The sequence below is a fragment of the Chiloscyllium punctatum genome, chromosome 27 (assembly GCF_047496795.1).
Source record: "Chiloscyllium punctatum isolate Juve2018m chromosome 27, sChiPun1.3, whole genome shotgun sequence".
NCBI classification, from domain to species: Eukaryota; Metazoa; Chordata; class Chondrichthyes; order Orectolobiformes; family Hemiscylliidae; genus Chiloscyllium; species Chiloscyllium punctatum.
Window position 1 is genome coordinate 40,012,516 of NC_092765.1, and position 22,692 is coordinate 40,035,207.

General features: G+C 39.1%; 1 protein-coding gene across 2 annotated transcripts in view; it reads left to right on the top strand.

The window, feature by feature from the left end:
• grik3 (glutamate ionotropic receptor kainate type subunit 3) overlaps positions 1–22,692 on the top strand; it is a 507,530-nt gene that overhangs the window by 222,250 nt on the left and 262,588 nt on the right. For both annotated transcript variants that reach the window (XM_072548544.1, XM_072548545.1), the window contains 3 exons: positions 1,279–1,452; positions 4,336–4,479; positions 9,013–9,120. In XM_072548544.1, the coding sequence (XP_072404645.1) occupies positions 1,279–1,452; positions 4,336–4,479; positions 9,013–9,120 (426 nt within the window). The remainder of the gene's footprint in view (positions 1–1,278; positions 1,453–4,335; positions 4,480–9,012; positions 9,121–22,692) is intronic.

Here is a 22,692-nt window from a genome sequence, read left to right on the forward strand (position 1 = left end):
GAAAAACTTGACACGAAGAACAGAGGGAGATCAAGGTCTATTCAATTATGCTGCAGAATCCCAAACAACCTCGATTATCTGAATGAAACAAGTGGGCAATATTCTGTTTGGATAACTGATTGTTCAGATAACTGATCTGATTGTAAATGAAGGAAGTCATACTGAACGTAACTATGTAAAAAAAGCATGTTTACAGAATTTTTAAATTTCATTCATTTGATAAAATGTGTACAAACACTGGATATTGCTTACCATTTCTTGATTTTTTTATGCCATGCTTATAAATCCTTCAGCATGTCAGTCATTTTTATGTGTTAATATTATTTTAACACTATTTAAAATGACTGACTGAGATCAAACTAGAGAACTGGAAACAAAAGGCACGATCATTGCACTAGTGTCAGTAACACCTTTTTATGTAAAGTTTTTACGGGACCTTGAGATCTTGTTTAGATAATCCAAACTTCAGATAATTGATGTTCGGATAACCAAGTTTGTTCTGTACTACTAAAGGTAAAAGGAAGGCAGAACATTGATGAGAAATGAATGAGAGAATAAACTGGAAAGGTGCAAAAACGTTTAATGTATGTGGATTCTCTTTTACTTCTTTGCACCTTTACATTTTTCCATATACGTTTCCAGTTTTCTAAACAATTATTTCAGATTTTCATGTTAAACAAATTGTTGGTGCACATCTCATCAACCTCCTATTCTCATAAACATTTACTCACAGTCTGACAGATAATCAGGAGTCCAAACTTCAACTTGTTCATCAGCAGAAGAATTTTGTCTGCTAAAAACAGGATTGACTGGTTTACTGTTTGTCTAAAGGTCTATTTTTCATGAACTATGGGTCAAATGCAACATCAATTGAAAGGAAATGAAGCGATGTTTGAAGGAACATTCTCAGCATTTGGCTGAATTAAACCGTTAAAATGCCAACTCTTTCATTGATCATGACAGTACTATTAACAGGCACAATTAATGGTGCAGCATTCTTATTATTAATTGTAAGCTGATTCAAACCTGTTTCTTTCTTTTTGCAACTGAGATGACACAGTGTAGAGCAGATTCTTATAGGGGTTAAGGTTTAGCTCTGGAGAGTTTTACACAGCTCACAATATTGATCAATGCAGCTGAAAGAATGTTGAGCAGAAAAGCACTCGAGTGCATCTTTGATAGAAGGCAACTGCAGTGGAAACAAAGGAGACAGTACAACTATTCATTACATTCAGCGTGTGAAATGCCATAATGTAGGACTTGCTCTCTCGTTCACAGGATCTCTTCGCCCTTGACTTAGATTCCTATCGCTACTGTGGGGTAAACATGACGGGATTCCGAATTTTAAATACTGAAAACCCACATGTAGCTTCTATCATTGAAAAGTGGTCCATGGAGCGACTTCAGGCATCTCCCAGTGCAGATTCTGGTCTACTTGATGGAATTATGACGGTACGGTGGGTTTTTGAAAGATCAATGGTTTATAGACGAGGATGCCAATTTTCTTAATTATGAAAATAAATCAGAATTGTATTGACAGAAATCTTAATATTATTCACTTTCGCACAACCGTTTCACATGATTGCTTACAATGACAAAACTTTGAAGGAAAAGGCTGTCCAGCCACTCAATCTATTTTGCCAATTAACACGGTCAATCCACTTTCCCATCTATTCCATATGGAACTTATGAATAGACAGACCAAAAATCTGACCGTTCCCATCTCAAATTTATTCAATTGTCAATTATCCATGACGACTGGAATAAAAATTTCCAAAGGTTCACAACTCTCTGAGCAAAGGCATTTCTCTTCATTTCAGTCGTCAGTGACTGTTCATATGTACTATGAAGGTACCTCCATGTACCAGAACCCCTCCAACAGGGGAAACAATCTCTCAGTCTCTACACTGACAACTCCCTTCACAATCACCAGTGAGTTCAGTCCTTTTCTAAAACCTCGAAAGCATAGACCCAAATTACCGAACCTTGATCAAAGGAAAAAAAAACTTTCTTCCCAGGATCCAAATTTAGTGGAATTTCCTATGTCAACTCAAGGAATTCTATAATTTCTTAGCTATGGAGGCCAAAAGTGCAAATGAGACCTTATTAAATCCCAGTATAATTTTCATAAAACATCCCTATCTTGTATGCCAATGCCCTTGGAAAGATGGACTCCTGTTAATTTCTTTATCAACTGCTCACTTTATCTTCAGTTAATATAATTCTTTTATAAGCACAACTAGGTCTCACTGAACATCATTTAAAAGTTTCATGGTGCTCAAAAATTCTCCTTCTTACCTATTATGAACAAAGTGAAAAATCACACAACACCAGGTTATAGTCGAACAGGTTTAATTGGAAGCACACTAGCTTCCGGAGCGTCGCTCTGAAAGCTAGTGTGCTTCCAATTAAACCTGTTGGACTATAACTTGGTGTTGTGTGATTTTTCACTTTGTACACCCCAGTCCAACACCGGCATCTCCAAATCATGAACAAAGTGAATCACTTTAACTTCGACACATTATACTCTATCTGCTACCTTGTCACCCATTCAAATAGTCTCTGCAGCCTTTGTGTTCTCTTCATAACTTAGATTTCAAGCAGCTTTGTGCAGTCAACAAACTTGGATATATTATAGCATCATAGAATCCTGCAACAGGGAAACAGACCCTCCAGTTCAACTAGTTCATACCAATCATAATCCCAAACTAAACTAGTCCCACCTGCCTGCACTTGGCCTATAACCCTCCAAATGTTTCTTATCCTTGTACTTATCTAAATCTCTTTTAAATGTCGCAACTGTGTCTGCAAGCATTACATCTTTTGGAAGTTCATTCCACACATGAACCACTTCCTGTGTAAAAGATTACTCTTTCAGTGGCTTGGATTTTGCTAGCCTGGAGCTTCTTCATTCTTATCCCCTATATTAAAGGTGCGATATGAAAATGTAGGTGTTGCATTAAGGAGAACGACCATTTTCAAAAACCTCCTTCATTGCTGTTTCTGTGAGGTGGCTGGTTAATGCTGACTTCCCTGGTATGAGAATAGCTAATTGCCCATTAGTAGTAATAAATATGCTCCATTTTCAACATCTCTAAAATTACAATATTCCCACTGTAAATTGACTTAAGACACAACCATTTACATAAGCTCACCAATTTGTGAATCTTAGGACATTAATATTGAGCTGCTTTACAATATCACAGTTTATTCTCAAAATGGGAAAAGTGAATCCAGAGCAAGGAACTGTAAATAAGAATCACTTTAATCCCCAGGTAAAGGTAAACTCAGTTGAAGTTCTATTCTGAATTCTGTTCATACGTGAAGTGTCAGTAGATTTACTCAACATCTTTCTGCTTCCAGTCACAAAAAACCTCTCTTGTTCCCTGTTTTGCTTTCCAAAATAAAAAATGTGTGAGTTTTGTACTGTATAAGATTGATAAGATTACTATAAATTGTTCCTGTAAATAATTCTGAGTACTACGTAAATAGACATCTTTCCCGTGAACTAACAGGAGTCAATAATGGATCATTTGCCAGTATGATTTTTTTTAATGAACTAACTGGGTGCAAGGATCAGTTTGGAACTTCTATGAATAAAATGATAGTCCTGCTAAATGTATAACTCATACCCAAACTTGAATTGATACTCCAAGCTTTCCTCTTAAAATGTTCTCAGCCAGGTTATTAAATGGAAAAGTATTTATCAGAGAAATCCTCTGCTGCAGACATTGGCAGAGGAGCGATGTATTGCACTGTGGCCAAGCTCAAAGCTGGGCATGCACACCATAGATGTAACAGTGCTCAAGGAAGTCTTCATTCCTAGAAAAATTCCTCACCATCCTCAAGCCCACCATAACACACTTCCAATTCAGGGTGAAAGCAGTTAGGAAGCCAGCAATTTCCTACAATTGTATACAATGAAAAGATTTAATTTTAAACAAGTCACTGTTTTCAGATTGATTATTTGTTCTGAAATTTTCAAAGTGAGTGAAATGACAAAGTGCCTTGACAAATTCAACTGGATAACATAGACGTAAATGTTGAGAACAAAACAGCAGATGACATTTGGTCACCATGGTTTCTGACAAACATTAAACAAACAACCTTTTCAAGTTGCACAATATTGTGAATAGGACTGCTTAAAGTATCAGAGTTGACAGATTAATTTGTGGTTTTAAGTATTGTTATGAAAGTAATTTATAATATCTGCAGTGTGCTAGCATATAAAACCCAATTGTCAAATTGCCAAATGTCAAATTGGGTCTAACGTGCTCTGTACAAAGCACAGGCATTCCATGAAATCAACTTAAGCAGTTTTCACATTTATTTCAGACAGATGCTGCTCTGACATACGATGCAGTTCATATTGTATCAATGTCCTATCAGCGAGCGCCTCAGATGACTGTTAACTCTTTGCAGTGCCATAGACACAAACCCTGGAGATTTGGAAGCCGCTTCATGAACTTCATAAAAGAGGTAACAAACAAATTTGAAAGTGTGTGCATGGAGGTGATGTTCACGTCACGTTCATTAGAACTGAATATAATCTGAAAAAGGAAGTATCTTCTAGCATCTATGTCCTATGCTAGATGCACCAAGCATAAATCTTTAGTATGGTGTCTTTAGATTTCTCAGAAATTGAATTAAACTCAATCCAATAAGGATAAAGTTTATATCCTTGTTATGGCATGGCAGTAGTGTGTGGTTTACAATTATAACCAGATAAAATTTGTAAAATTTCCACTGTAAACCCTTCCATTTTGGATAAGCTCTAACCACATCTTCTCTCATAACAACTAATCGAGATGATGCTTTAAGACTGATTCAACTCCAGCATGTACTGAAGTAAAAGTCAAGAGGAGATTCACTATACTGGGAGCAATGATGAAAGATTTCTGTTCATTGGACAGTCAAGATAGACTGAAATTGTTGGCCTTATAGTAGAAATGGTAAGGACAGATTTGTTCAGTGTGTTCAAAATCATGATGGGCTGTGATAAGGTAAATAAGAAGGAAAAAAACCTGTTTCCATTAGCAGAAGTGTTTATAACAGCCTTACGGTGATTGCCAAAAGCAACAGAACTGACATGAGGGCTTTTTAATACACTAAGTTGTAGTAACTTTCAAATGAGAATTTTCTAGATAGTCGCTCGGTTTAATGTGCAATGTGGAAAGGAAGTGAGACCAGTTGGATAATGGTTTCAAAGAAGCATGATAAGCCAAATAGGCTCTTATAGTGCTACATGATTTTATACTGTGAAAGTAATGCTATAATTCAATATTCTCCAAGGCACGAGCAATTAATGCTGTTATTACCTGTGGTACCACTATTTCAGTGTTTGTGGATTCATGGATATTCGGTGGGGTAAATTGATTTGATATGTGTTATCTCGGTTACAATAGCCATTTTTGTAAATTCACCTTAAACTTGAAACTATTTACATGCGAAAAATTCTGGAATATATGAAATATTAAACCAGATACGTTATTTGGAAACTTGGTGACAGTAAGGAGTACAGATGCTGGAAGCCAGTGTCAATAAATGAGAAGTTGGAAAAGCACAGTAGGTCAGACAGCATCTGAGGAGCAGGAAAGTCAATATTTCGAGCCAAAACCCTTCATCAGGACACGGGAGGAGGAGGGGAGCCCAGAATTAAATAAATGGGAGGTGAATGGAGCTGAGGGAAGGGTAGGTCAGATGGGGGTGGGGTGGTTGGGTGAGAGCGAGAAATAAAATGATGGCAACCAGAAGGTCTAGTTGATTGATATGTTCAGAGTGCAAATGCTCTGTGAACTGATCCCTGAGTCTGCGCTTGGTCTCCACAATATAAAGGAGACCACATCAGGAGCAACGCATTCAATAGATCAGGTTGGATGGTGTGCAGGTGAATCTCTGTCAGATCTGGAACGATTGTTTGGGGCTTTGGGTGGAGGTGGGGTGGGGGGGCGCAGTGGTGGGTTGGATGTAGGGGCTGGTGTTGTACTTCTTGCAGTTGCGGAGGAAGGTATCAGGTGGAAATGTTGATGGGGAGTGTAGAGTTGACAACTGAATCGCAGAATGAATAGTCTCTGTGGAAAGCAGACAGATGTGAGGACGGAAATATCTTTTTGGTGGTTGGGTCTAATTGTAAGTGGCCAAAATGTCAGAGGATGATTTGTTGGATTTGGAGATTGGTGGGTAGTACATGAGGACTAAAGGGACTGAACCCTTATCGTTTCTGGGAGGAAGGGATTTAATGACAGAGGCGTGGGAAATGGAGGCGATGTGGTTGAGGGCATCCTTAATTATGTGGAGGGGAAACTATGATCCCTAAAGTCGGAGGATAACCGGGATGCCCTACAGTAAAACACCTCATCTTAGGAGCGCGTGCGGTAGAGGTGAAGGAATTGAGAGAATGGGTTAGCATTTTTGCAGCGGGGTGGGTGAGAGAAGGTATAGTTGAGGTAGTTGTAGGAGTCAGTGGTTTGAAATGGATGTCAGTTGGTTTCCAGAGATGGAGACCGACAGCTCCAGCAAGGGGAGGGAGGCATCAGAAATGGACCAAGTGAATTTGAGGATGTGGTGGAAGGTGTGGCAAAGTTGATGAAGTGCTCGAACTCCTCGATATAGCGGAGAAAGAGGTGAGGGATGGTACCGGTGTAGTTGGAGAAGCTGTGAAGAAAATTGGTGGGGTAATAAAGTTTTTTTTGTTCTTGGGATGATGGCATTGCTGGCTAGGCAGCATTCATTGCCCATCCCTAATTGTCCAGAAGGCAGTTAAGAGTCAAACACATTGTTGTGGGGCTACAGTAAAATGTAGGCTAGACCAGGTAAGGATGGCAGTGTCCTTCCCTAAAAGGGACCAGATGGGTTTTTCTGACATTTGTTTCATGGTCATCATTAGACTCTTAATTCAATCTGGATTTTCTTTTTATTGAATTCAAAGCCCACCATCTGCCATGGCAGGATTCAAATCCGTAGCCCCAGAACATTATCTTGCACTCGGGATTAACAGTCTAGTGATAATACCATTAGGCCATTGCCTCCCCTAATGCCAGAATGCTCTAACCAACATGCCTCCAAGTTAGGGAATGCTCAATGCTGATACCAGAATTAAATGTGAACTCCACAGAGCACCTTGATAAATGTGGAAAATCAAATGTTTTAATCCAAAAGCAGTTAACTCTTTATGAATATTCATAACTTTACATTAGTTGTGATTTTTCTGCCTTCTCAGCAGCAACTCCTCTGTAGATCCACATCACTTTATTCATGCAAGAAGGCTTATATTATAACGTCCGGTCAAGAAGAATCCTTCCAATTATTAATTACAAAGGTGTAAACATCATATTCCATAAATGTTGGATTTGCCTAAGAACAGGCCAAATCAAAATAAAAGCCACAAGAAAACTTGCTGAAATCAAGAATGAATTCAATTTCATTTCCCTTCTCATTTGATTTTCAAACAAACTGTCCATCTGTGTTAGTTATTTTAAACTATTTGTGTTCCATGTCACATTACAACACTTAGTAACATCCACAAGCTGCTATTGCTAAAAGACAAATAATGGGCTGCCACTGGGCATACTGTCTCAAAGAAGAACCTGAAACTTTTACAGTGTAGGGATCCTTTTTTACCAGGATTTCAGTCTGTTTTCAAAATCCTTTCAAATTTTATGAAAAGTGGAAACCCCATGCAAAATACTGCAATGTAAATCTTTGTTGTGCATTTCATGAGCCACATCATTGAATTTCTAGCCAGGTTGTCTCAATTGTCTGCAGCAACATTTCAAAAAACATTGTATAAAGTAGAGATATTTTATGCTAACCAACACTCCTAAAATTAATGATGTTAGATTCATCAATGATGTTTATAAAGGGTCTGATCTTTAAGATTGACTTTTGGAATCCATAAAAGAAAGAAGGTTTATGTGTCTTCTGTATCAATGAGAGAATGATAAAATCTGTGGGCTGTAACACTGGTATTCCAAATATTTTGTGCTCAAGGATATGCAGTACCCTTATTCATTTGAGCATTACATTGCTTTATACATGCACTTTTTACCTTGCGTCTACAGGGTGTAAAAAGCTCACCTCAGCAGCTCGGGTTCTGAGGGGACCTGGTGAAACAAAAACAACTTTAGCACCTCACATAAATGATTAGTTTGTCCCAGCAATGGGTGGGTTGAATTCTCAGCTGGCTTAAAGAGGCCCCACAATATGATTTCTACACGATTGTCCCACACAGACGTCAGGAAAAGCCCACAATATTAATCGCAAGCTCATAACTGCAACTTAGCTTTATCCGTGTGTTCCCTCACTCCAGTGTTAGCAGACTGCATTATAAACAGTCCTAATTCAGAATATCAATGTTATTTTGCAGCTCTATCGTATAAATTGAGCATTAGATGTTCTGCAAGCCCCTGCCAGTAATCTCAGGGAGGTGTCCCTGCACACTCATTCATCATTCCTGTATTGCTGCTGTCACAAATTTGCAGGTGCACTTACAGATAGAGTCCAGAATGAACCTAAGTTGATATTTCATCACTGGTTGGCAAACTCACTGTATCTGTGGGTTAAGAAGGTTAATGAGAGTGTTAATAAGAAGTTCTAATAATTTCCAGCTAGTGTTCTCCTCACTCCACTCATGACAGATACACATATACTTACAAAGGCTGTGAGATAAGAAGCTTGCAATGAAAACTGGTGAGATGAAAGCAACATCTTTTCTTTTCCAAATGACATCTGAGCAATGGTGTAGGTCCTCAATATACATAATCTTATTAAAGTCTGAAATAAGATACATGGCTGGCACAATAGCTGTGCCTATAAATCAATGCACGGAGCCAAATGGGATTCATGGAGCGAGTTGTATGTACTGGATAAAGAACAGCAATGATTAATTAATCATATTCCACAAGGAAATATAATTAGGATCATTTCCTTGTGGGAGTGTAATTAAAATTTGCTGTTATGGAGAATAATGATTTATACTGCTTTATAATTACCACCGTATATTTTTCTGTTGAGGCTCAATGGGAAGGATTAACAGGCCGAATCGTATTTAACAAAAGCACTGGACTGCGGACTGATTTCGATTTGGATATTATCAGTCTTAAGGAAGAAGGCCTGGAAAAGGTCTGTATGTTTACTCTCTTTGAAAGCGTGATGTTGTAATTATTTCAGTTGATATGTTTCAAACTAAAGCATAATATTTCATATAATAGTGCACACAAGTGTATGCTCCTTAACTATGCTCCTTATAATTCCAAGTTAAAGTCATATTCTATTACATAGCTATGCCTCACACACACACACACATTTACAAAGATAGCCTTCATCCAATGTGCTGTTTAGTAAGTGAATTACTGTTGTAAAGAACAGACTCCAGTGTTAACAACCAGCAACTATTCAATTTATATTTTAAATATATCTATTGACAATAATCATGCTGCACCTATTGCACATCATGATCATTCATTTGTAATCCAAGTCATCAAAATGAATATTTTCACATCTAATGGGAATTCACTGCTGGCCTTCTATGTATCCCCCTTCTCTTCACTTTCCATGAGTGACTAATCCTTTAGCTACCTCAACCCAAACTGTGGAATTCCCTGCCTAAACTATCTCCGTTTCTAAACCAGTTCCTCAAATTGATACAAAATCCAAAAGAACTGCAGATGCTGTCAATCAGAAACAAAACCAGAAATTGCTGGAAAAACTCAGCAGACCTAGCAGCATTTGTGAAGAAAAATCAGAGTTAACATTTCAGGTCTGGTGACCCGTTCTGAGGAAGGGTCACCAGACCCAAAGCAGCAACTCTGATTTCTCTTCACAGCTCCTGCCAGACCTGCTGAGCTTTTCTAGCAATTTCTGGTTTTGTTCATCAAATTCCATCTCAGGTCCTGACCTGGATTTTATATCAATTTCTTTCCTGCTTTCCTCCATTTTTCCACTTTCAGCCCCTCTCCATTTCCTTACAGTGAAACATTTATTATATAAAAAAAAGGTTAGAAATTCATCTCACTTCCAATTAGCAAAAAGCAAGTAACTTGCTGTGATTTCTTGTGTTGTCCTTCTATGATATTTTTGACTACAGTAGAGGTCTAGGAATGCCAGTGTACACATGAGGCACAGTTTAAGAAATTGTGTGTAAGCACCAAATGGAAAGTAGAGTGTGTGTGTGTTTGTGTGTGAGCATCAGAATTATAGATGAATGTGATTCCATGCATGAATTACAGCAATCAGGCTCGCTAAATCTGTGCCGGACTCTTATCAGATTAAGTATTGATTTTTCTGTGAAACTTAGCTATCATAGCTCTGTAAAGATCAGCTATCACAGGGAGTAATGGAGACTGTGCTGCAATTAACTGTAAGGGGCAATGAGATTGTGTGTAAGATCGGCATTGTATGCCTCAATGTTCCATGATAATATATTGTATTTTAAAGCACAGAAAAGGGCCACTTAGTCCTACAAATTTATCCGGTAGTGTCACCTATTGTCACTTTAAGAAGTCATGATTTTTTTGTGATATTTTGTGAGGCTACATAACGTGAATAAAAACAAAACCAAGTCAAAAGTGTATGATTTACAGAACGAAATAGTCCCAAGTTTGAATCCAAACCTTTATTAAGTTGAATGTTATTATTCCGACACTACATTTTGCCCTGATGGTTTGAAAATCACCTGATCACATTCTCATGAACCTCACTCGTAGTTCATACATGTGGAATTCATCAGAGGTCATGACTGGGCTTAGCTAAGATATCCAGCAGTGTAGCTTCCATGGGAATAATAAAAAAAGGATGGTAACCACTATCCATGGGATTGGAAGGAGATGAAGGCATTCAGAGAAAGAGAAGAGAACATTAAGAGTTATGGAATGTATGCTGCATTAAAGGTGCTGTTTGAGAGGGTTAAAGTAGGGAAAAACTGTGTGGATGCTTTGGTTAAAGATTGAATGATATTAGAACCCAATGGTATCTTTCGGAACTCCATAAGAAAGTGATAGTCTAAATTATGAGTGTTGATCTGTAACATGCAAAGAAAGAATGTAAAAATTCATTTTAACATCATCCTTATCTCTACCTTTGTGGTGTAATTTATTTATAGAAACCAGAGAAAGAAATTAGACTATTATTCTTAATGGTAAAGCAGAGCAGATCAATCACTGGGAGGGCTACACAAAACCAGAATTAACCTGAACGCATGATGAATGCGTTTAGCACGAGAACTGAGAAACATTCAACTAATAAATCTTGTCTCGCTAATTAAGGAGTAATGCTTATTATAGTGTGACTGTACACATTCATCTTGTTGTTTTAAATGTGATTTGGTTGACTTCAAAGGTCTTTAGCATTATTGACTATTGGATAAAAGTAATTGCAATATATGGTTCCTGAAATTTGTTGATCCAAAGATAAAGACCAAATTTAAAAGAAATGAAACAATCCATATTGATTTTAATCCTTTGGTTGTGTAACGTTTTTGATGTTACTCCACCCTCAGCATTATGCAGTCCATGGCTGGTACAGCCAGATAGTACATAAGCTCCAGGTTGCCAACTGTGGTTGGGTTCTAAGTGACATTTATTTAATGCCACACTGAAGATTGCTGGATTGAATGAAACTTCATGAGTGAAATACAAGTGAGCTGAATTTCAGTCAGAAGTTAAAAAGTTTTTCCACTCGTGAGTGGGAAATATGAATCCAGATCAACTTCAGAAATCACTTTTTAATGAGCTTCAAAACAAAACTACTCACCTCTTCTTACTGTAGCCTTTCTTACTTGATTTGGGATTGCCACATTCCTGACTGATCACCCTTCTCTGTCTTCTGCTATCAGTCACCCTTTCTTCTGCGGCTTAAGTCCTTTACTATCGCAATCTTTCATCAGGCTTTAGCTTTTCTCTTCTCCTTCTTCCTGGCAGTCGCATTTTCATTACTCACCTGACCAAATCTCCTTCTCTCCAGCCAGAGTCTCACACACACATGCAACAGTGCATATCAGTGCTGTCGAGAAATGTGGCATCAGTAGAATGTATAATGATGGCAATGTGGAAAGACGTAATACTGATGTTAGTGTCTCCTGATTAAATAGAGAGATCTACAAGGAAGCAGAAGGTACACCAGAGTCTAAAACTATGTGTGTATTTAGCATGCTTGAAGTAAATAATTTTACAGAAAGCACCCTGGACTTAAGAAACAATATTTTGGAGATGCATAGGTAATTAGATGCAATGATCAAACATGGTCACAGTGGAAAAAGCACAAAAATTGCAAAGCAAGCATTGAAGCTAACTTTCAAAGTGAACCTCATAGTCAAGAAAGAAAATAGACAATTTTTCAAATTCATCAGGAAAGGGGGATATCGCGAATACAGCAGAAAACTGGAAAATAGGCTCAGAGGCAAAAAAGGAGGGGGAACCATGTTGAAGCAGCATGCATTTGGTTAAGCAGAAGTGGGTACTGCAGATGCTCGAGATTAGAGTCAAGATTAGAGTGGTGCAGGAAAAGCATAGCAGGTCAGGCAGCATCCGAGGAGTAGGAAAATCGACATTTCGGGCAAAAGCCTTTCATCAGGGATGAAGGGTTTTTGCCTGAAACATCGATTTTCCTGCTCCTCGGATGCTGCCTGACTTGCTGTGCTTTTCCTGCACCACTCTAATCTATGAATTGGGATAAGCTGAGCCATAGAATAAGTTGCAATTCCAGGGCACCTATTGGCCACTGGCAAAGACATTACAAGTGACTGACAAACCACACAGATCCAGGAATGGGAGATTTGGAAGAAAATGATGACAGATTATGGACTGGCTTCAGGCTCAGGCAAGGTCAGCACAACCATGCAACCATTTTGAATGATGTAGTTGTAGACAGGACATATGAAGAAGCATTGAAGGTTTTCAATGTATGCTTCAACGTGAGGAGAAATTTCAAAGGCAAATGCGCAAAATTTAATCTGAGGATTAATGAAAGCGCAAATTTGTTCGTAAATGACATTTCCAGGCTAGCAGAAAATTGCCCAAGTGAGGACCTAAAAACCAAACCATTTGTGATAAGAGTTTCAGATGATGCGTATCAGATCTTTTATAAGTGAGAGAAGATTCAACGTTCGAAAATGTAATATGGATCGCAAGACAAGCAGAACTTTGAAAGCAAAGCAGGGTGTTTGTTCAAGTGAAAGTGAAGCACCATGGAAAAAACTGAGCAAGCGAGTGAGCTGATTCAGTCCATTAGACACAGCAGTCAAGAATACCAGTAGGTGCAACAGCGAAAGCAAACATTAACTTCATAAAAGAGGCTGAAGCCAACAATTTTGAAATTTCAAACCATTTAGCACCTCAAATGAACCTCACAAACATGATGCAGAGTGTATTTGAAGAAGGAAATACTGTCTGCAAGGTTGATCAGTCAACGCACTGAATAAATCCATAACATAAGCAATGTTTCAAGCAGGAAAGGCATCCTGCACTCATGTCGTGATAGTCTTGAATGAGGGATTCGTAATAACAAGGGTAGTTAGAGTTGGAACACATAAGAGAATTAATCAAGGACATTGACCAATACCAAGTGTCTTGTGAGAGTGCAACATTCACTGGCTGGTCAGGGGCTTCAAACTCAATGCAAGAAATGATCACGAATCACATTTCATGTGTGACGAACAGCTGAGAGATTTCATTACTTTTACTATCACCATATTTTTCCCATCAAGGCTTTGAAATACTTGGGAATAAATTTATTCATGTTCAAAGGCACGGCCTTCACTATTCTCAGAGATTATGGATTGCATGGTGGCTCAGTGGTTCGTACTGCTGCCTCACAGTGCCAGGCACCCAGTTTTGATTTCATCCTTGGGTGAATGTCTGTGTGGAGTTTGGACATTCTCCCCGTGCCTGCATGAGTTTCCTCTGGGTGCGCCAGTTTCCTCCCACAGCCCAAAGATGTGTTGGTTAGGTGAATTGGCCATGCTAAATTGCCCGTAATATTAGGTACATTAGTTAGGGGTAAAAGTCGGGGAATGGGTCAGTGTGGACTTGTTGGACCAAATGGCCTGTTTCCACACTGTAGTGAATCTAACCTAACCTAATTAGTATTCCAGATGGATTGAGGTAAACCATTGACACAAAATCACAGTTGAAGCAGTGGTAGAATCACTGAAGAAGTCTTCCCAGCACACAGCATTTGGACATTGTTATTTCAGACAGCGTTCTGCAGTTTGCAATTGATCAGTTCAAAACATTTGCATGTGAATACGATTTTATTCACAAGTTCACCATACGATCCTCACGTGAATGGAAAAGCTGAATAAGGTGTTTGTACAATCAAGACATTATTGAAAATGAATGAAGATGTATGCCTTGCATTATTAAGTTACAGAACATCACCATTGCAGAATGGTACTGAGGGAGAGGAGATTGGAAGGGCCATTTCCATTTCTGGCTCAAAGGCTGCAATTTAAAGCCACTGAGTATGGCTGTAACAGAGTGAAAATGCATGAAGAACAGACAAAAACTTTGGCTTGAAATTTTAGTAAATGAAAGAAAATAAACGAGATGTTCTAAAACTAAAGCCCAGGGAGAGAGTATGGATAAGTGATCACCAGTGAAAAGAAACATTCATAGCTAAGACACCACAACTGAGACCATATAGATTGAAAAAGATGGAGTAATATCAAGAGGAAATCACAATGCATTGATATAATTGAATAACAGACAAATAGAAATGTGAAGCTATCTTTCAGAAGAGGAAGAAGAGAGCTATACAACCCACCTGGGGAAAGAAACATTCAGACCAAAGAACAGAAAAGTGCAGAGCATCAAACATTTCAAACTGAGACCAAACTAGATCAAGAAGATTGATTGAAGCACCACAAAGCCGAATACTGATGTCCAGGACATTGTATGTAGGGGTAGGGAGGAAAGTGTTCACATGGGAGATAAAAACTTAGGGTTACTTGTGGGATATTGAGATATCAATAGAATGTATATGATGATGATTATATCAAATGATGCGGTGATAGTGTCAGTGACTATTTAGAGAGATAGGGAAGTGAGCAGAAGCTTCACCAGAATCCAAGAGAATGCGTGCATTTACAACACTGTAAGTAAAGAATTTTCAAAGGAAAGCAACTTGGATTCAACAATCAGAAATCAGGAGGCAAATGGTAGTTAAACCCCACACACTCGAGAAAATAAGTGCCAATTCTTAGCCAAGATAAACGGGAAGTTTTAGCAGCAGGAAAGGCACATTGTAAAAACCATTTGCCAAATCCAAATGATAGCTCTAATGAATGGAAAAAACAATATTATGTAGTAATCTGCAAGTACTGCCTCAGGGTTATTATGATCAGACCCATTTCATCCGTTCCAGTCTGCACTGACTACTCATTACTGAACTATCAGTGAGGATCAGTTAGAATTCTGTCAATTAATTAGTTCATTTTGAGGAACCCTGCATCCAGTCAAGAGTAGCAAACCAAATGGAGACACTTGCAATAGTTTTTCTACCATCTGCACACAACTCTTATTCTCAGTTCCTTATTTCAGGAGCCAATGTTAAACATTATCTGTAACCTCTGATATCAACAAAAACTCACTATTGTGTACTCAGCTGTCATAGCTTAATGAGTTTTGCATCTCTAAATTGTATTTTATGATCATATTCTGTGCATTTGAACTGTTTAACAGAATTAATTTTTGCTCTTTTTTGAAATGGTTTGTTGTGACTTCAATTCAGGATCTTCTATTCTGGAACTGTCTTTAATTTCAGGTTATAGTGACCTACAGTTCTGACATTTAAAAACAATTGCATTTCTAGAAGCCAACAGACACAGCTTCTTGTTAAAGAAAATATTAATAAAACTTGTCAAAATGGTTTGAAAGAATTAGATATTTTCACGTTTTTCTTCCAGTAAGAACTATGGCAGTTTCCAAAGTTCTCTCTTAATTGTCTGTTATGTCTCAGTTCTTACTTTAAATATTTCCCCCAACGCAGCCTTCCTTTGCATTCTATGAAATACATAAAGATATATATTTCACTGCAAAATGATAGCTGTGGGCTGCGGACTTGGGAGAGAAATTAACTTTTTAGATTAGATTACTTACAGTGTGGAAACAGGCCCTTCGGCCCAACAAGTCCACACCGACCCTCTAAAGAGCAACCCACCCAGACCCAATTCCCCTACATGTACACCTTCACCTAACACTACGGGCAATTTAGCATGGGCAATTCACCCAACCTGTACATTTTTGGACTGTGGGAGGAAACCGGAGCACCTGGCGAAAACTCATGCAGTCACGGGGAGAATGTGTAAACTCCACACAGACAGTTGCCTGAGGCGGGAATTGAACCCGGGTCTCTGGCGCTGTGAGGCAGCAGTACTAACCACTGTGCCACCGTGCCACCCACCTTGTAGGGCTCTGAAATGTCAGCTGAAATATGTGCATAAACCTCTGGTATAAATTGCACAAGACATCCCAGATATTTATGATCAACCTCTGCAAAGACGTAATGACACATTTCTAGAGAAGGTGGAACGTGAACTTGGGCCTTCAGGTTCACAGATAGGGGCAATAGAGCCCACAAGACACTATATTGGTAAAGGGTTAGCATGTGGAATAAACTTCAGACAGGTTATGTTGTCGACTAGCATGCAACGATTGACACAATCAAAGTCCAGACCTCCAGATAAAGCCGTCGATTAATGTATTCAGTAGCAGAAACAACTCCCCAATCATCACAACTTAAAGGTGCCATCAAGAACTTACAGGTTTGTTGATGGATTGATTTCTTCTGGCTGTTGGTTAGATTCTACCAATGATTGGTACTTTCAAAAGAAGTTGAAGTAATAAAAGTCAAATAGACTGATGTGCGAAGTAATGAAATACTTTCTCAAGATTTGCCAGTATAACAAACATAGCCATCAGCAATCTCTGGTGTACATCCTTCAATGTCCTCATGCGAATCTTTGCATCAAAAACCATTGACAACCTCCCCTGTGAGATATTGGCACGTGTGGCCATCTTTCCCCTGAGCTGATTATAACCCACTCCTACCCAGTGACACATTATGTGCAGATCATAATTAATGTTTCTCGGATGAGGTCAAGTATGTGAATGAGAGACTTGAGTCATATTTGTCTGTTATGTTAGGAGGCAAGTTGTAAAGTTAGGTAAAGGGGGCAGATTGTGAGACTGGTGATGTATTTGTTAGAAAATTACTTCAAGAATGTATTTATTATTTCACTTTGACCTCAATACCATTTCCTCAACATCAGACTAATGACGTAGGCAATTTTGTCTTGTAGTTTCATGACCACGTCCAAGAGTTTGAGTTCAAGACAGACTGGCTGAGAGAAAAGCAAAGAACCATCTTCAGGCTTAGGCTAGAACTTTATCAAAAATCATTACAAATTGTTATTATAAATTAGGACTAAATGCACAAGATATGATAATCAGATGTATGCCAGGCTCTTATCTTATTGTGACACTATTGAAAGAATATTCCACAACTTGTATTGTCAAATCCTAGTTGGTTTACTTCCTGTGCTTAATGAAAACCAAAAGAACTGCGGATACTGTAAATCAGAAACAAAGAGATCCTTCAGAGGAAGGGTTACCTGATCTGAAACCTTCACTCTCATTTCTCCTCACAGATGATGCCAGACCCGCTGAGCTTTTCCAGCAACTTCTGCTTTTGTTATTCCATATGCTTCGCTGCATGTGTTTTTTTCTCTTACTATCTAATTAACTCTGCCAACATGGACAGCAGCTCTGTGACATCATTACATGCTTGCTCCAGGGCCCTAAAACCCTCACATAACATTGATCTTCTCCTAGTCTTTTCTCAAAACCTATATGGACTTGTCAACTGAGGGACAAGAATTCTCCCTCTCTTTCTCTCTCTGTCTCTCTCTCTATCTCTCTCTCTCTATGCCTCTCTCTCTCTCTCTCTCTCTCTCTGAACCAATGATGTCAGCACAACATGGTGGCTTTCCTAATGCACCACTGTTATTCCTTCCTGCAGAGCAGTGAAACAGAACAAACCTTGCCTTTAAGTTTTGAAACTTGACTTTATGTGGTGTAGGGGCACAGCGTGTATGGACTTGGGGACTGGAGGCTAAGACCTGCAATCATTCAATAGCACATTCAGTACTGGACTCCACACCAGAATCATCCAAATGAGCAGGCAAGATGAAGTTCACCCAATGCTTGTACGTTATTGACTTGATGGGCACAGGATAACCAAGCATCACAATCTTTGCAACCAAATTCGGGAACTATCGGATTAGCTTGCTAACAGCTTGGATTCCACCCAACTATTGCTTGCATTGAAAAGCTCACTGAGGAATTTAATTGTGGTGCAACAAGCTCATATGCAGTCTCAGTTAAATTGCAATATCCCTCAAGGCCAGTGCAAGCTATTAGCTGAATGCCACTTAAATCTTCTTCAATTAAGCTCACATTCCTGGTGCCAAGCAACTTTCTATTCCATTGGCTAAGATCTTGAAATAATAGATTTCTTCCATCACTGGCTGACATAGTAACAAGAAGGAACAAATTCAAAATAATCACGGAAAGAATTAGCTAAAACAGTTAGAATGTGAAATTCTCAACCACTGAGCTGTTGTTCGGCAGAGTCCATAAATTCTTTTAAAAGTGAATTGGGTAATTGTTTGTAAAAGAGAAATATTAAAGGCTACAGCTACAGCATGTGAGCAGGAAAGTGGAACTCAACTAGATTGCTGGTGTGTGGAAACAAACAGTCAAAGCTTGTTTCTGAGCTGTAACGTTCTGTTACCGTTTGACTCAGAAACACGAAAGCAATTTCTCTTCCAAGTGACATTCTTTGCTTCACACCCATATTGTACGGTTGTCTTATGATTCAGCGTACACAACCTTTACATGGATATTCTTCTGAGTTCTTTGCTGATAAATGAGAACTCAATGAGAACCTTTTATATTTCTGATTGACAGCATTAAAACAAAAGCAAAGTGCTGTGGATGCTAAAGCTCTAAAATAAAAACCGTTGCCTTTCGACTGTTTGAAGTTTATTTTTTAAAATTAATTTTCCCCAAGTTGGTGAGATGGACAAAGAGATACAGAATTCAGTTTCCTGTGCAACTTGATTAGCATATTAGCATTTCCTAAATTCCCTCAATATCAACTCTATCTGGCTTTGTTTGTCTGAGAAAGAGTATTACTCACAATGATTTACGTATTTGAGCTGGGCCATTGGAATCTCATTCCTCTCAGATGTAGGGCTGGCTCTTTTCTACGAAGATGCATTTTGCAGGTCAGGGAAGATCTCTTCCTGGGTTGTCTTGGGTAGCTCCTCCACAAGTCTTGCTGCGAGTCTTCCCTCAGTCTTTATTGCTCCTTCAATGACGGTCTGACTTCCAAGGGTGGGTGTTTTTAATCCCTCCTTTCACCAGATCTTCCAGAATGTTATGTGGCCTTTGATCAATAGGGTCATGTGTTGAGTTCAAATCATCCAATGGAGCCATGCTATTATCCTTTTCTGTTGCCATGCCAGCAGATGTAAAGAGCACCCACTCAGGCAGACAGGATGTCAGAACACCTGATTGACACTTTTCTAAGACACAATCCTCAGACTGGTTGTAACTGGTTCTCCCTGAAGATTTGTCACTTCCTTGACCTTGGTTTCCATTATTCTCTGCAACCAAAAGCAACCAAAACCAAAATGTTCAGCACTATTTGTGAATTCTCAAATCCTGAAGCAATTCATATTCAAACGTAGCAAGATCTGGATAAAATACAGGCTTGGGCTGACAAGTGGCAAATAATTTTTTGTACCAAGCAAACCATTACCATCTTCAATATTAAACAATTTAACCATCTCTCCATGACATTCAATGGTGTTACCATCACTGAATCCCCCACTATCAACATACTTGGAGTTAGCATTGACCTGAAACTCAACTGGACTCACCACATAAACACAGTGGCTACAAGACGGGAATACAGCTACGAACAATTCACCTTCTAACTCCACAAAGTCTATCTGTCATCTACAAGGCAACACCCAGTAGCAGCAGTATGTTGTATCTACAAGATGCGCTGCAGAAATTCACCAAAGATCCTTAGACAGCATCATCCCGACCCACAACCACTTCCATCTAGAATAACAAGGGCAGCCGATACATGGGAGCAGTAAAGCCCACCAGCTCCCCTCTAAGTTAGTCACCATTCTGACTTGGAAATATATCACCATTCCTTCACTGTTGCAAGGTCAAAATCCTGGAATTCTCTCTCTCAGGGAATTGTGGGTCAACCCACAGCAAGTGGACTGCAACAGATCAAGAAGGCAGCTGAACACCACCTTCTCAAGGGCACCTGGGGGCGGGCAATAAATGCTGACCCAGCCAGCGACAGCCACACCCCACGAATGAAAAAAAAAATCAATCATCCCATAGTCTTTCCCATGGCACCTTCCAATACAATTGCAGAATGTGCAATAGCTTTCCTTTTCCATTTTCTCTTCTCAGAATCCTATGCTCTTCCAGCTGAAACAGTGAGTTCCATGTACTTCCTCCAATTTATTATTCAATATTGTATTCAAGGCTCAGAATGTGCTCTCCATTACACTGAGGAGGCCAAACAGACATTTTGCAGAATGCCTCCATTCAGTTTTCGGTCACTTGCCATTTTAATTTGACACCTTGCTTTCACTCTCACATTTCTGTCCTTAATCTGTGACAGACTCTCTCTAAACTTCAACAAAAGCTCATAATAGAAATTCAACTTCCAATTCCGACATTGCAGCTATCTGGTCTCAATTTCAACAAGTTTAGTCTAAAACATCTATCACCACTTTGATGTTTTTTACTTGCCATGTACCAGTTTGAAACTTGAGTTTCATTGACATTGTATTGTGTTTTAAATGCATTGATGGGAGATGAGTATTGCTGGCTAGGCCAGCATTCACTGCCCATCCCTTATTGTCTGGATTCCCTTGCAGTCTATTTGATTCAGGTACTTCCACAATTCAGACTAGAAGGGAGTTTGAACCAGTGACAGTGAGATATAGTTTGAAGTTAAGATTGTCTGTAACTTGGAGGGGAACATGTAGATGGTGGTTTCCCATATATTTGCTGCCATGTCCTTACTGTAGTGCATCTTGCAGATAGTACCCACTACTGCTGTATGTGTTTGTGGTGAAGGGACTGAATTGTGGAAGGTGGTGGAGTAGGGTGCCAAGGAAGCATACAACTTGGTCCTTATGGTGGTCATTTTCTTGAGTATCAATGAAGCTCCATCCATCTAGCCAAATGGAGAGTGTTCCACCATCATTGATTGTCCCTTACAAATGAGGATGACTTCCTTCCACTCTCAGGGTAAGTCCAAAGTCTGCACAGTCTATCACACTCTTGACTAGTACTCTTGGACAGTGGACAGATATTTGGGAAGCAAGAAGTGAATCACACACAGCAGAATTCTGAATGTTTGTATTTATATAGCATTTTCAGTTCGGATTCTGATCAATAGTAACCTTCAGGATGTTGATATAAGGGAATATAGCGATAATAATGTCATAGAATGTCAAGAGGTGATAGATTCCTCTTGTTGGAAATAGTCATTGCCTGGCACTGCTGTCACATGAAAATGACTTGCAATTTAAATAATTTGAACCTTAAATGTTGCCCAAGTTTGGTTGCACATGGACATAGGTTGTTGCAGTATGTAAGGATTTGCATGTGGTGCTGAATATTATTTAATTATCAGCAAAAGTTCCTTCGCCTGACCATATGATAGATTGAAGGTCATAATGAAGCATCTAAAGATGGTTTGACCTATCCTGAGGAGGTCCTAAGTTCTGAAGAAGGTTTATTGACCCTGAAACATTAAATCGGATTTCTCTCCACAGATTCTGCTGGAATTCCTGAGATTTTCCAGCAACTTATGATATTGTTCCTACAGTGATGCTCTGGAGCTGAGGTGACTGACCTATAACATCCACAAACAGCTTTTTTTGTGCTTGTTCTGACTCCAACCAGTGGAGAATATTCCCCGATTCCCATTAACTCTACTCTTGATTGGATTCCTTTATGCCATTCCCTGTCAAACACAGCCTTGATGTCAAGTGCAGTCACTCCCTGCACACCTCTGGAGTTTAGTTCTTAGGTTATAATAAGGTCAGGAGTTGAATGATCTTGATTCAACCAAACTGAGTTCTAGTAAGTTATTGCTTTGCAAATGCCACCTTGTGACACTATTAATGAATACTTCTATCACTTTGCTGATGATTTGAGAGGAGACTGATGGGGTAATAATTGGCCAGTTTGGACTTTTCATGCTTATTGAGCACAGGCCCGACATGTTCAATTTTTCACATTGTTGGGTTGATGCCAGTGTCGTATCTATACTTGAACAACTTGGCTATACATGCAGTTACTTCTAGAAGGTGATTCCTTTTTCTTCTACATGAACATCAGAGGTATGTGCGCAGCAGCGACTCTTGGAACCGGAAATCCATGCTGCAATCCGTGCTGGCATGCCAATCGCCATGCACAGAACAGCAGAACATGCAGCTACACAGTTTAGAGGGAGCACTGATATGGAGGAGGTCAGTGTTGTTCAATGTGCCATTCGCGCTTACTCTGGCCAAAATCTTTGTTTCTTTCTGACAATAATGATCACTCCATTTGCCTTTTGTTCCATGGCATCTTTCACATTTACTTTCCC